A 14,707-nucleotide genomic window follows, 5' to 3' on the forward strand; every position below is an offset into this window, starting at 1 on the left:
CACGCTGTGTGTGCCGTGTTGAGCAGGAGATGAGTTGAGCTGGGGAGTGGAAATGATGCACATGTACAAAGAAGTGTCTGCGAGCAGCAAAGGCAGGATATGAGGCCCCGGGAGATACTGGTAAGGGAAGCTTTTTCCTCCACAAGGAGCCAGGAAAGCGTCCCGGGAAAAGCATTACTGGCTTGGTTTCTGCAGATTTCTACATGGTTTCTGCATGGAATGGGACTTTTAAGATGCTGTTCAGCTCTAGGGATCCATGCGATCCTTGAAAAGACCTCCCCAGAGGGAAAGTTTCCCAAAGTGGCCCACAAGGCTACCAGGGCTTGGACTCCACCTGCTTCTCAGCAGCATCTCCCAGCCTCCAAAGGGAACATACTGCTCATGTTTCCCTGCGTGAATTAAGTTCGCTTACTCCTATGTCTTTGTGCATTCAGGCCTGTCTGTGATGCCTTCCCACCGGGTTTGCCTGATTCTTGGACAAGGTGGTGGTTAAGAGCACAGACTTGGGAGTCTGACTGCTAAGGTCAGAATCTCAGCTTTGACAGTTACTAGCTGTGGGCCACCCACGTAACCTCTCTGCATTTCCTTTCCTCATTTGTAAAAGGAGAAGACACGATTATCTAATTCATAAAACTATTCTGTATGTTAAGCGATATACGCAAAATGCTTAGAACAGTCCTCCAGACTGATTAAATAGTAAAAAACAATTACCTATTACCAGACTTATCACCACCATCATCATCACCATGTGTCTCGTATTTGCTCTGTAGTCGTGTCTAAAGTTTCCACTAGCCACCGTCTCTATGCACACTCAGTACCCAGACTGGGGTCTTCTCCTGGCTCAGCTGTGCACACACGGGAACCATCCCATCTACCCAGCTGCCCTCTCTCACTTCTCTCGTCTTTCTGTCTCCCTGCTAGCCTGGAAGTACGGTGCCAGCCAGGACAACCCAACCAGGCTTGGGGCACTGCTTGTTCTCTATTTGCTAAACTGACAACAGGAGCGTAATAGGTACTTAATGTTCTTTATAAGTAAGGGATCCAAAGTTTACCTGCCTGTGCAATCTCTTTCGTGGATACTGTTAATAGGTAACTCTCCATCATTTTGTAGGAGAGTAATCAAATGATTCCACGATATACTTAATCAAATGTATAGTTCATAGATGAGGGAGCACTATGAATACAAACCCAATGAGAGGATGCAGGGATGGATTTTGGCATTGCAAAAGGGATGATAAATGTAGGAATTGTACAAGGGGGCTTAGGAGGTAAATCTGATGAAATTTCCCCAAAGCCTCTTAAGGAACTGCCCTCTCTACGTGCAAAGATAGAGGTAGGGTGACAGTTGTAAGAGAATTGTTTCTCATAATAAAAACTAAGAATAAAACCTTAAATGCCCATCTCTAAAGGAGTTTGTTAATAAATCGAGCTATACCTAGACAATATTGTTTAAACGTTAAAATAAGAATGCAAAAATAAATCTGTAAATATAGAAAAGTCCCCAATATATTAAAGTTGAAAAAAAACCTTAGAGTTTGTATAGAACTATCCAATTTTGGCATAAGAAGAATATATAGGGATGTACGTAGAAAAAAAGTGTAGAGAGCTTACGCAGTGGCTGTATTTGAGAGATGGGCTTACTGAGCGTGTTGACTTACACTGTCCTGTATCTCGGACTTGTATGATAGAAGTATATTACGTTATCTAAGTCGGGAACTAACTCCTATCTCGACGGATGCATGGAATTGAGAAATACGTGGGCAAACCCAAATCTGTGCTGGGGTGGGTAAGCCGTCAGCAAGCTCACCTGAACATCCTCTCACTGACTTCTTCCTCCAACTTGCTGGAATGAGTGGAAACGACTCCAAAGGAACCCAAAGGTTGGTGAGTGATGGGCAATGGGGTCTGTTTGGAAGCGAATCCGGCCCTGGCAGGGGTCTCCTTGGGCACAGACGAGAAAGGGAGACACGTGGCAGTGCAAGACACGGACAGGTTGACGACCTCCACGGCTTTCAGGCTGTCCAGGGTGAAGGTCTCTGCCGGGGGCAGGTGGGACACCATAACGGAAGTGCCTGCCCTTGGCTCTTGGTCTCCTAAGACCTGGGAGTGAACGGAGTGGGTCACGGTGGGGCACGCAGTGCCCGCCTCACGCCCAGCCTCCAGGACAGCATTGGCTCCCTTGCTGAACTCTGCATCGTCCATGATACAAGGTGAGCTGCTCTGCTTGCCTGCTGAGCCCAGGTCGACGGCGTCAGTGACTGCGGCATAGTTCAACGCAGGCACCGTACGGTGGGCAACAGTCTCATCATCTGAGATGCTGCTGTGGGAACGAGCTCCTTTCTCCAGTTTCAAGTCCTCAGGCATGCCCTTTGGGGTCTCCTTTAGTACTCTAGGGAAAGATCCATTCCCAGGGTTTTCAAGGGCTATGATAGGCGGTATTTTTAAATGAAGACCTTTGGTTTCCACACCTGGAGGGTTCTCCGTCCTGCCATCAAGACAGCAAGGTCCTTGAGGCTCAGACTGACTCTCTTTACCTTTGGGGATGTCTATGTAACCGGGGCCCTGCTGGTTGTCGGCACCTGAAACCACCTGTGCCCCAGCGTCCCGCGTCCTGGATCCCGGGGAGTCTATGGTCTTGACGGGCACGGTGCAACTTTCAGCAAGAGGTCCACCTTGCTGCACGGCGTCTGTGTCTCCAGCAGACTCCTCCGGGCTACTGATCTGGGGTGCAGATACGGACTTGGTCAACTTGGTGAGGGCCAACTCCCGTTCCTCCTCCTCAAAAGGCAAAGAGCTAATGGAGGTGAGGGACGCCTGGATCCCGCTCGGCAAACTCGTGTTGCTCTCCGTGTGTCCGCCCTCCAAGGAGTTCCTGTGCAGGCCGTGTCTTCGAAGCAGATGATGCAAGGCTTCCCGGTCGCTGGGTAACTCCGGGGCCCTGCTTCGTGCCTCGGACCAAGCGACAGAGCTCGGCTCACTCTCAATGCCTGAATCGGAGACCACGGAAGAAGATCTCTTGATGACCCCAGAGAGCACCGACACTCCCTCCTGCTCCTCTGAGGGAGGGTCCTTTGGGGAAGCCCTACCATCCAAGGGATCCCTCAAAGCAGAGTTCAGTGGATCGCAGGGCTCAGAGGGGATGAGCTTCAGGCTTAGCAGCACCACCTTGCCCTCTCGGTCTGCAACCTTTCCTAGAGGACTTAACTCACGGAGTGTTGTTTTCTCTGAAGAGATGGCATGTGGACGACTTGTACCTGATACCTCCTTGCCCGGCACAGTTCTGGCGGGTTCATAGTTATCTCGGGAGTGCCCACTCTCGTGCTGAGCACTAACGACCACCGTGGGTTCAGGGCCGCACGGGTCCTTATTGCTAGATTTCACATCAATGTAGGTGAGTACCGGGGGCTGGCCATCCTCTGGACCCGGCCTCCTTCTGGGCAGGTCCTCATCTGCCAGGGGACGTGTTCCAACATCGGCCCTCGGGCCAGCCCAACATTCATCTTCAGGCAAACCTGCCTTGTTCTGGACCTCACCAATTGTCAGATACACCTGAGATTCGGAGCACACATCCGCGCGTTCTGGTGTAGCTGCACTGTCATCTGGCTCTGGACACCTCAGAACTTCCTCGTCAGAGTCCATCTGGGGTGGTTTCATGGCGGGCGAGACAAGGTCTTCCCTGAAAGGTGATTTTCTATTTACAACAGGGCTCTCTTCTCTGTCTTTCAGATTCATTATTGCGGGACTTGTTTGAACATCAAAATTAGGGGAAACACTCAAACTGTGCCCTACAAAAAGAAAAAAGAAAGAAGAATGTTTGTCGTTTATGAATCTATGTCCACAGATTATCCAGAAGCTTGATGGTATAATCAAAAATTTGGCTGAGCTTTGTTCCTGGTTCCTGGCGGACAAGCCCTGAACTTGTGGAATTTCCCAAGTGATGGAAAGGTCTTTGTTATTTGTGGCTGGCAGGCCCTGAAGGCGTATGCTAGCCTGGTGACTCAAGATGAGCCCTTTAATAGTTTATGCTAAGGAAATGAGTCAGGATGGGGACTGGCCATGTGAGAAAGACCAACCATTGGTCGCCAGATAACACCAGGACAATCTCCCAGGAGAGTAGTTCAATCACGTGGCCAACGATTCAACCAACCCCAACAACAACTGTGGACACTGGGGCTTGAATACACTTTCCTGGTGGCACTACACATTGATTTGCCAGGATGACCAGTCCTGGGGGCACCCGGAGCTTCGCGTTTGGGACCCTTCTAGACCTTGCCCTATGGGTCTCTTCTTTGGCTGGTCTATATTTGGATCCTCTATGTTAAAACTGTAACCATAAGCATAGCACTTTCCTGAATTCTGTGAATTGTTCTAGCAAATCGTCAAACCTGAGGGGTTGGTAGGAAGCCCTGAATTGGTAGCCAGTTGGTCAGGAACACGGGTGGCCCAGGAACCCTCCAGCTTGGGTCTGACCCGAGGGCAGCCTTATCAGAGGCTGTGCCCTTGATCTGTGTAACTCAAACCAACACCAGGTAATCAGCGTAAGAATCGCCGTGCACTAAACTGTCAAATATCATTATTCATGATTTACCTTTTACTTATCAAAACAGTTTTGACAATTACCACTTTTAAATATTAAAGCTCTTCCCTGTCTTCTGTACAGTATTGACAGTGTAGAAAGACAGCTTTGCATCCAGGAAGGTCCGCTTTCTCATCCTGACTCTGGCACAGCCGTGAGGCCTTGGACGACGACAGAATAAATAAGCCTTTTTTTCCCACCTGAGCTCACTTGCCTCAACTCTAGGATGGGCAGATTCATAGTGACCAGCAGGCCTCACAGACATAGCTCACAGGAGAGTTACGATAGGAAATGGCACGTGTGGGGAAGACAGATCTCTGCCTTCTGTAGGGAAACCCTCCAAGCTTGAGCTCTGTCCCCAGGGCAATTATCCCGCGTGGCATTCAGACCACAGAGGTTCCCAGGTCACTCTGATCTTCCCGGTAGGATGGCGGGGGTCACAGCATGACCTTCCTTCTCTTATTTTTCTCTAGGGTAAACTATTATCTCTCTCATCCTCTCAGTCTCTTCTCTTCCCTCCCCCCTGCCCCCCCCACTTCCCCCTCTACCTCCCTCTCTTCCTCCCCCTCGCCCTCCTCCTCCCTATCTCTCTTTCTCTCCCTTCTAATACAGCATAAATGAAAGAAAATAAGTACCTGCTATGTCTGTCTGAACCACCACTCTCTCGACAAAGCCATCTGATATGTTACTCACTTCCCATATACAGCAAACAAAAGAAGACAGGGTTTAGGCTTTCATTTTACTTAAAACATTTAAATCCTTCATACGGTTTTCATAGAAGTTAAAGGAATATAACAACTATAGAAGGTTATGAAGTGAATCACGGAGACACTTACAACATATCAACAGCTCACACCTTGGAGTGAAATTTATGACTGGGTCAAAGAGTAGACCAAAGACTGGGAAAGAATGGGGCTCTTCCTCAGGTCGATATGTTCTTTGCATCTTGAGGGGCTGAGCAAATGTCTCTTCCTCTAGGGGAGCTTTTCCAAGGCCAACAACAAGTTAGACGTTCTCTGGGCAAACTCCCAGCATCCCCTCTACGCACATGTGCTGTAACACCACCACCACGACTACCATGTATAATGGGATCCACCTGTGCACTTCCTGTCCCCACTGCAGAGAAGGGCTTGTGTTGTATGAATATCTGTGCGCCCACAGCTAACACCATGGCTGCCACATAGTCCCTGAGCTGTGTTCATAAAATGACTTGAGAACAGAACAGAAATGTAGCAGAAAAAAGGTGATTACTCTCGTGAGCTGTTTATATCGGTTTGAAAAAACCACAACGTCAGTGTGACTGAATCCATGAATAGTAATTGGCAGAGCCTCTGCACAAAGTCCTGTACGAGGCCCTGGGTTAGGGAGACGGGAGGTGGGGACCAGTAATAATCATGAACTAGTCTCTCTGTCTCCAAGGGATCTTCAAAACGTTGGGAAGCATACACGGCACAGTACGGTTGGCTCTACCTGAACCACGCGGGCTGTGACCTTGGAGAATATGAATCGGGTTCTTCTGAGAAGGAGATAATGAGTCATGCTGGGTGCAGAGAAGAGCAAAGGGCAAAGACCCAAAAGCCTGGGGTGCACAGTCTGGTCAGACATCAGTTAGATCCCGTGTGAATGGAATAAGACTGAACAGGGACGTGGGGCGAGCATGAGGTTGGACAGGTAGAGAGAACCCACGATATGGATGAACTCGAATGCCCTGTATGAATGAGGAGTCTGGTCTTTAGATTATAGGAAGACAGGAGGATTGATGGGTTCTTTGAACAAAAATGAAAGATGCCTCTGATTGATCACAGACAGTGTAAGCCAGACACAGAAAGCCCAGTGAGGAGGTGGACTGTCAAAATTAGCAAGACTGGTTTCATGCCACAACCGTGCGACAAAAAAGTAGCAGAACATCTAATCCAAAGAGGATGGATGTAGTCAGATCCTAGCTCATGGTATTAGTTGACATGCATTCCTAACTGCCTTTGTGCGGATCACTCTTACGTGTTCTGTGGCTGGATCTCTCCCCTGCTCACAGTAGGCCTGCGGAATATAAATTACAATTCTTTTTGCCCAGTTTCACATGGTTACCAACGGTTGGAGAAAAGATTCAAATTCAGGCAGTGGGGCCAACCTTTAAGGCCCTTAGGCAAATGGTTCAATTGCCTTGGGACCTAGGAGTGATGGGTACCTGGGAAAAAGGATCCAGACAATATAGACAGACTTGAGTGCCTGGTACCCAGTAGGTATCTACCATGGGATTACAGCAAGCCATGAATAAATATTACTATTTTCATATGGAAATGGGACTCTTTTCTGTCCCTTTCTTCACTAGCTAAAACAATGAAATGCAAATGTGATGGCCTCATTGCAAATTACATTAAGGTCACCAACCCCTGGAGGAAAAAGGAAATAGTTCTTTATTTGCTAATGGTTTTGCTCTGGGATTAAATCATCAGAGCACATTGTGAAGGAACAAAGAAGGTCAGGAAAAGTTTTGAGTGGGGAAATGGGGGTGGGGGTGGGAGGGGAAGGAGCAGGTGAGGGGTCTGTAGAGAGAAATCTTGAGGAGACAGCCAACCCTCCGAGAGCAATTGCCTTGGGGTCCTTCTGGGAAGACGGGATCCTTAGTGCTGGTGGCCCAGACTCCACCAAGTCCCATGTCCCAAGCACATTACAGAAGCTGCTGGTTCTAAAATAGATGTAGAGCTTAGAGGAAACTGCATGGGCAGATGACCCTGGAAAGACGACCCCCAGCCACATCTAAGTCTAGGGCACTGACATGGGGGAGAGTGGGTGAGGGCCAGCAGGGAAACTCCCGAAAGCCTGAGGTTGACTTGCAGCCCGAGGTTGATTTCTGTGCAAGACAATTGCACGGAGATGTTGCAGGACTGAGATTTACATCTGCTGGGGTGTCTGTTTTAACATGTACAGGAAAACAGACTGGAAGATCGGCTGCAATGAGGCCTAATGATACCATCAGGGGGTCTGATCATGGGTGCTTATTTTAAATTTCTTCTCTAACTGTTCAACTTGCCTGTAGCTACATGACAAAACTATAACGAAAATGATCATATACACATACACACACACCTACACACGCAGTGTCAAGGCAGAGTTGGAATAAGCTTTGACCACCGGGTAGGTGGCCATCTCCAGAGCCCCTACCTTCTGGCTGTCCTACACGATGTGGACACTAGATGTCAGTTGGCTTATAAGCTGCATGATCTTTAATACATATTTATACCCCCGAGCCTCAGTTTCTCTCAGTGAAATAGGGCTTAGGAGGTTGGGTTGTCTGCTTTTTAATAGGATTAAAAAGATAAAACAGGTAAAACCTCCAGCGGGGTATTTTCTGGCTCTTTCAGGGACTATGGGTTTACTTCAGCTCTGTCACCTGTGATAGCTTTGGGGTTTCCAAGCGCAGGGCTGTGCGAGGGGACAGAGGACTAACATCTCCCGAATGCCCGCCTGCCCCCTCGCCCAGCTATCAATTCATTAACAAACTGTGCAACACCAGCAAGACAGACTGTGATTCGGACACAAACACACAAATACACAGGAACCTGCTGTCTTTTCTCCCTGAGCTGAGTAGCTCATCTACCAATCTGATCACTGATGCAGCCTGCTTTCTCAAATACCTTGTCTGGTTCATGGCATGAAGCAAGTACTCCATAGGAGTCTGAATCGAATGCCATTAGAATTCAAAGAGAAATGATTTTATATCTGAGTTGCACATTTGGGATAAGAAAGGATGTCCATCCTATGCTCATGGTATTCTGGTGAGGGGAGAATCTGGTTCCCATTCTATAGGTGGAAACACTGAGGCACTTGGTATGATTTTACCCCAGGAGTCGGGAAGGGGATCTTTACTGCAGCTGTCCTTCTGTTACATCGATCTGTCAATTGCACTGACATAAGGTCATCTCCCACTGGTGGAGCCTGAACTGACAAATGACTTCCTTGATTTGGTTCCACTGTTATCGGAAAACAAATAGGGCAAAGAACTGGGACCCGTTGTTCTCTCCAAAACAAAGACCAACCTGTTGCAGGGCAGTCCACGTATCTGTCCTCAAAGATAACCGGTAGGGTGTTCCAGTCACCATCGATGTCCAGACACTCTGCGGGCAGTGGGGGCATGGTGGTGAGATACTCTGAATTCCGGATGTCCAGAGACAGCTGGCTGTGGGTCTGTATCCTGGGGACACACGTACTGGGTTAGCACCTAAGAAAGCCTTTTTTTTTTAAGTTTGTTTGTTTGTTTATTTAGAGTAGGAGTGGGGGGAGGAGCAGAGAGAAAGGGAGAGAGAGAATCCCAAGCAGGCTCCACACCATCAGCAAAGAACCTGACGCGGGGCTCGAACTCACAAACCGGGAGATCATGACCTGAGCCGAAACCAAGAGTCAACCAACTGAGCCACCCAGGCACCTCTCCAAGGAAGTTTTAAATGTGTTAAGAATCGTTGCTCCAGCCCCTTATCCCAAGAAAATATTCAGAAAATGTTCAGCAGGCTCTGACAATCCACCATCTGTCTGTCCTCTCTTCCTTTCTTCCTAGCCACCTACCCAGCCCCCAATGCCATGGTCTGCTTTGTATCCTAACTGGCCTGGGCACTGAGGTTAGAGGTCAGCGATTGTATGACCAGGGCACTTTATCACAACCCATTTAGGTGGGAAGCAACAAATACCATTCTAGCAGAGAAGGAACTGAGTTTCTAAATGGCAGGAATCTTAAATTAGTACTTTGGAGGAAACACTTCAAGTTACGTATCCTTTACTCCTGCATTTCTAACCTCCTATAGGTTAAGAATGAAGAACCATCGAAAATTGCTATTTTTTTTTTTTATTGCTTACTGTGTGGACACCAGCATCCTTGATTAGCATGTAAGTTCCCCTAGTTCAGGAGCCCTGGTTTTTTGTTCTTCTAAGTAGGATTAAAAAAAAATGCCCCATGTTCTTCCTCCATGAACTGAATACCCTTCCACCAGCAGGAATTTCATTTCAGACTTGGAAACCACCAGTATTCCTCATTCAGAGGACTGGATGGTGGCAAACGTTTATTCCCTTCTCCTCAAGTCCCTGCAGAAGGGAGAGAGTTTATTTCCTCCCACGAAGGAAAAGTATGAGCATTGTGTCATCTTCTCCATTCTGCCTCAATCACACTTGCACAAGGGGAGAAGAGGGCCTTACTGGGTTGGCCAGTTTGGGAGAAGAACTAAGCACATGTAGCTACTTTCTGTCTGACTGTCGCTCTTTTTGGAGCAGCCTGACCTCTGGAGGCCCCCACATCACTTGTCAGCTGTGGAGGCAGGTCACGTGTTCCTGTAGGACAGCTCCACATGCGCCCAGGGAAAATTCTCCCAGTCAGCACTCTTGGTGACAAACATGATAAACATATGCATATGGATATGTTACATATGAATTTTAAATATACACTTGAAATATGAATATTTTATTTCCTTCTCATTTCTCCATTGGACTTTAACCTATGGTCAAAAAGGATACAGGGCGCCTGGATGGCTTGGTCAGTTAAGCATCCGATTCTTGATCTCGGCTCAGGTCATGATCTCACAGTTCATGACATTGAGCTCTGTATCCTGCTCTGCAGTGACAGCAGGGAGCCACTTGGGATCCTGTCTCTCTCTTTCTCTGCCCTTCCTCTGCTTGTGCGTACTCTCTCCCTCTCTCTCTCTCTCTCTCAAAATAAATAAACTTAAAAAAAAAAAAAAGATAAGCAATGTATTATCTTCCTCAAAGCCATGAAGGCTGTAGCAACTTCCTTTTTTGGTTTTTAATTTTTAAAAATGTTTTATTTTTGGGGGGACAGAGAGAGACAGAGCACGAGCAGAGAAGGGGTAGAGAGCGAGCGAGACACAGAATCTGAAGCAGGCTCCAGGCTCCGAGCTGTTAGCACAGAGCCCAATGCGGGGCTCGAACTTACGAACCATGAGATCATGACCTGAGCTGAAGTCAGCCACTTAACCGACTGAGCCACCCAGGCGCCCCTGAAGGCTGTAGCAACTTCCTAATATTGTGCACCTTCCTTTGAATATTTAAATGGTATTTTGTTCAAATATGCACTTCTTAGCCATCATCGGAACCTGGAACTTTGCGTCCAGTTTTTAGTTTTTTTACAAAGGTATATGGACTGGACACCCATGTGCATAGGACTGTGTCCACAAGCTAGGCTGTATACCTCCAGGATGGAAATTTGATTCTGGACCTAAAGAGCTAATAGCCATGAATAGATCAGGTGATTAATCAAGTAACTGTAACACAGCAGGAGAGCTGTAGGAGAGTCAGGTCTAGGTTGTTTTATGCAGGGAATTACCTCCTGCTAGCAGGTGGTGTATTATGTGCACAGACTTTGTGCCTGTGACCGAGCACCTAAAACAGTGCTTAGCATGTGTTTAAAAAAATGACTAAGAATTCCAGAGCACACATGCAGTGAGCTATCACCTCGCACTGGGGATGGCTTTTATTAAAACAAACCAAAAAATCAGTGTTGTTGAGGATGTGGAGAAGTCGGACCCCTTGTATATTGTTGATGCAGATGTAGAATGTCGCAGCTGCTTTCGAAAACAGTATGGAAGTGCCTTGAAAAATTAAAAATAGAACTACATATGATCGGGCAATCCTACTTCTGGGTATTTAACCAGAAGAACCGAAACCAGGGTGTTTAAGAGATATGTGCACCCCCATGTGCATGGCACTATTCACAACAGCCCAGCTCTGGAGACAAGCTAAATGTCCATGAACAGGAAAGGGTTAAAGAAAACGCAGAACGAAGCAATATTATTCAGCCTTAAAATAGAAGGGAATCCTGTCATACGTGACACCATGGACGAGCCTCGAGGACACGATGCTAAGTGAAATCAGTCAGCCTCAGAAGGACAAATAATGTGTGATTCCACTTACGGGAGGAGTCGAAAATAGTCAAATTCACAGAGTCAGAAAATAAAGTGGTGGCCGCCAGGGGCTGGGGTGAGGAAATGGGGAGATGCTAAGTAAAGGGCATAGAGTTTTCAAGGAAATAAGATGAGAAAGTTCTGGAGATCTGTTATACGCAGCATCCAGGGCTCTGTTCATCACCTACTTATTTCCATTTCAGATTTACTCAGACTCCAGCGGGACAGCTGGCAACATACGGATATTTCTATTTTAGAGCTTGAGAAATCCACAGTTTGGTTCTTCCGTGTATTCTCTGGGAGAATGGATCACCACTATACAACACAGCCATGACGAGGAGGCTAGGAGTGTGGGATCTGGACTCCAGCAGTCCGTGTGTACATCACATGCTTGCTGTGTGGTCTAAGATAAGTTACTTAGCCTCTCTGAGCCCTGGTTTCCCCAGTTTCTTCTTAAAACATTTTTTTAAATGTTTATTTTTGAGAAAGAGAGAGAGAGAGACAGAGTGTGAGCAAGGGAGGGACAGAGAGAGAAGGAGACACAGAATCTGAAGCAGGCTCCAGGCTCCGAGCTGTCAGCACCGAGCCTGACGTGGGGCTTAAACCCACAAACCCTAAGATCATGACCTGAGCTAAAGTCAGACGCTTAACCGACTGAGCCCCCCAGGTGCCCTTCCCCAGTTTCTTCTTTGGTGAAGTGAGGATAAAAACGGTTTGTAGCTCATAGTGTTATTGTGAACATTAGGCGAGCCAATGAACATTCAGCACTCAGCACGGCTTCTTACCAGAGTTTTCTCAACAGAAAAAGCATCAGCAAGGCAGGTAAAGTGCCTCTTGTGTTCAACACTATATACGCAGCATCTTGTAAAATGAATGCTTTTTAAATTTTTTTTTTTTTTCAACATTTTTTATTTATTTTTTTGGGACAGAGAGAGACAGAGCATGAACGGGGGAGGGGCAGAGAGAGAGGGAGACACAGAATCGGAAACAGGCTCCAGGCTCCGAGCCATCAGCCCAGAGCCTGACGCGGGGCTCGAACTCACGGACCGCGAGATCGTGACCTGGCTGAAGTCGGACGCTTAACCGACTGCGCCACCCAGGCGCCCCATGAATGCTTTTTAAAGATGAGTGTTACAATTATTACTACAGAAAAACATAAAAGACAGAGTGATAAATCCATGGTCATTGTTCCAGGGGCTAGAGCACCAGGATCGGTCTTCCTGCATTCACTCCCATTCATACCGACATGCACATTTCATTCATAACATTTCCACTAGCAACTTTCCCTGAACGCTTTACTGTATGAAAAGCACAGTCTAGACACGGGTGAGACAGAAGAGAGAGACAATAACACAGACCCTTGCTACCAGCCAGTTCTAAACCATTTTAAACACGGCAACGCTGCGTTTTAAAATGTTGCAACCCGGGGCGCCTGGGTGGCGCAGTCGGTTGGGCGTCCGACTTCAGCCAGGTCATGATCTCGCGGTCCGTGAGTTCGAGCCCCGCGTCAGGCTCTGGGCTGATGGCTCGGAGCCTGGAGCCTGTTTCCGATTCTGTGTCTCCCTCTCTCTCTGCCCCTCCCCCATTCATGCTATGTCTCTCTCTGTCCCAAAAATAAATAAAAAAAAAAAAAAAAAAAAAAAAAAACGTTAAAATGTTGCAACCCATGGGGCGCCTGGGGGCTCAGTTGATTGAGTGTCGGACTCTTGGTTTTGGCTCAGGTCATGATCTCATAGTTTGTGAGTTCGAGCCCCACATCAGGCTCTGCGCCGACCTGCTTGGGATTCTCTCTCTGCCCCCCTCTGTCCCTCCCTTGCTCTCTCTCTCTCATAATAAATAAATAAAGTTTAAAAAAATAAAACATAGCAACCCACGGCAAGAAACACTCTTCATTTTTTGCGGCAAACGAGTGCAATCCCACACTCCCAGACACACACGGAAACAAGTTTCAGAAACACACCTCACTCGTACTTCCTGCTCCATCTTGTTCTGGCCCATCCCATCCTACTTCATTTAAAAAGTGCTGTTCCAAATCCACTGCGTGGATGTCACGTCTTCCTAAATGGCTGTGACCCGCTGTCTGAGAGACACAATCTAGTCTGAGCTTGAACGAGATGGGTCTGGACACACGGGTTCCACCTCGTTTGGCCACTTGTCCCTCCTGATTTGGAGGGACGCTTCTGACTCCCTAGGCACACCTTCCCTCTGCAGCTCGGAGCCCCAGGTGGGTGGACCCCGCCATTGCGAACCTGCTAGCCCTGCTCACCCACTCACTGCCTCGATGTGAGCGGAAATTCTGTGCCTTTCCTCCAGGAAGGTTCTCAGTTCCGGACATAAAATGCCCCTTTCTGTTCTGTGCGTCTTACTCTTGACGACCTAATAAAAAGTTTACTTCCTCCTGGGGGTGCCTGCGTGGCTCAGTCCATTAAGCATCCAACTTCGGCCTAGGTCATGATCTCACGGTGCCTGAGTTTGAGCCTGACTTCAGGCTCTGTGCTGACAGCTCAGAGCTTGGAGCCTACTTTGGATTCTGTATCTCCCTCTCTCTCGGCTCCAACCCCGTTCACACGTGCGTTCGCTCTCTCTCTCTCTCTCTCTCTCAACATAAATAAATAAACATTAAAAAAAGGAGGGTACTTGTGATGAGCCCTGGGTGTTGTACGTAAGTGACAGACCACTACATTCTATACCCGAAACCAATATTACACTGTATGTTAATCAGAATCTAAACAAAAATTTGAAACAAACAAGCAAAAAACACATAGTGGCAGCTTGAAAGCGACCACGGTGCCAGCGTTCACACAGTGGAAATCAGCAAACACTAGAGACCCGAGTTTTGGGTTTTGTTTCTCTGAGAGCTAGTCCTTCACCGTGTATGAGGACGCTGGCCGCATCCCTTCTCGTCATGTTCTGTGTCCTCACCTTGACTTGTTTCTCTTTACTTGTCGCTACCTGAAATGACACAACTGACAACTTGCCTGTTTCTGCCCTAGAATGAGGGACCCCAAGGACAGAGTCTTTACTTTGTTCCCTGTGGTGTCCCCAGTGCCCGCGGGCACAAGAGACGATTGTGTAACGTATTAGTCATCATCTAACATTCCGTGAGTCGAGTCTGTGGCTTGAACAGTGTGTTCCATGGGCGTGGATGTTCTACAACCATTATCCTGCCTGTTTCAAGGAAACAAAGACTAGGGGACAGTAAGAGAAAAAAAAAAATCAACAAAAAAAT

At 47.6% G+C, this 14,707-nt stretch overlaps 1 protein-coding gene across 6 annotated transcripts in view; it reads right to left on the reverse strand.

Annotated features, from left to right (window-relative positions):
* Positions 1-14,707, reverse strand: part of FAM135B (family with sequence similarity 135 member B) — a 293,649-nt gene that overhangs the window by 21,525 nt on the left and 257,417 nt on the right. For all 6 annotated transcript variants that reach the window (XM_058699176.1, XM_058699175.1, XM_058699170.1 and 3 more), the window contains exons 12-13: positions 8,614-8,768; positions 1,808-3,785 (exon numbers count right to left, since the gene is read on the reverse strand). In XM_058699176.1, the coding sequence (XP_058555159.1) occupies positions 1,808-3,785; positions 8,614-8,768 (2,133 nt within the window). The remainder of the gene's footprint in view (positions 1-1,807; positions 3,786-8,613; positions 8,769-14,707) is intronic.

This window comes from Neofelis nebulosa, chromosome 14 (genome assembly GCF_028018385.1).
Source record: "Neofelis nebulosa isolate mNeoNeb1 chromosome 14, mNeoNeb1.pri, whole genome shotgun sequence".
Classification (NCBI taxonomy): domain Eukaryota; kingdom Metazoa; phylum Chordata; class Mammalia; order Carnivora; family Felidae; genus Neofelis; species Neofelis nebulosa.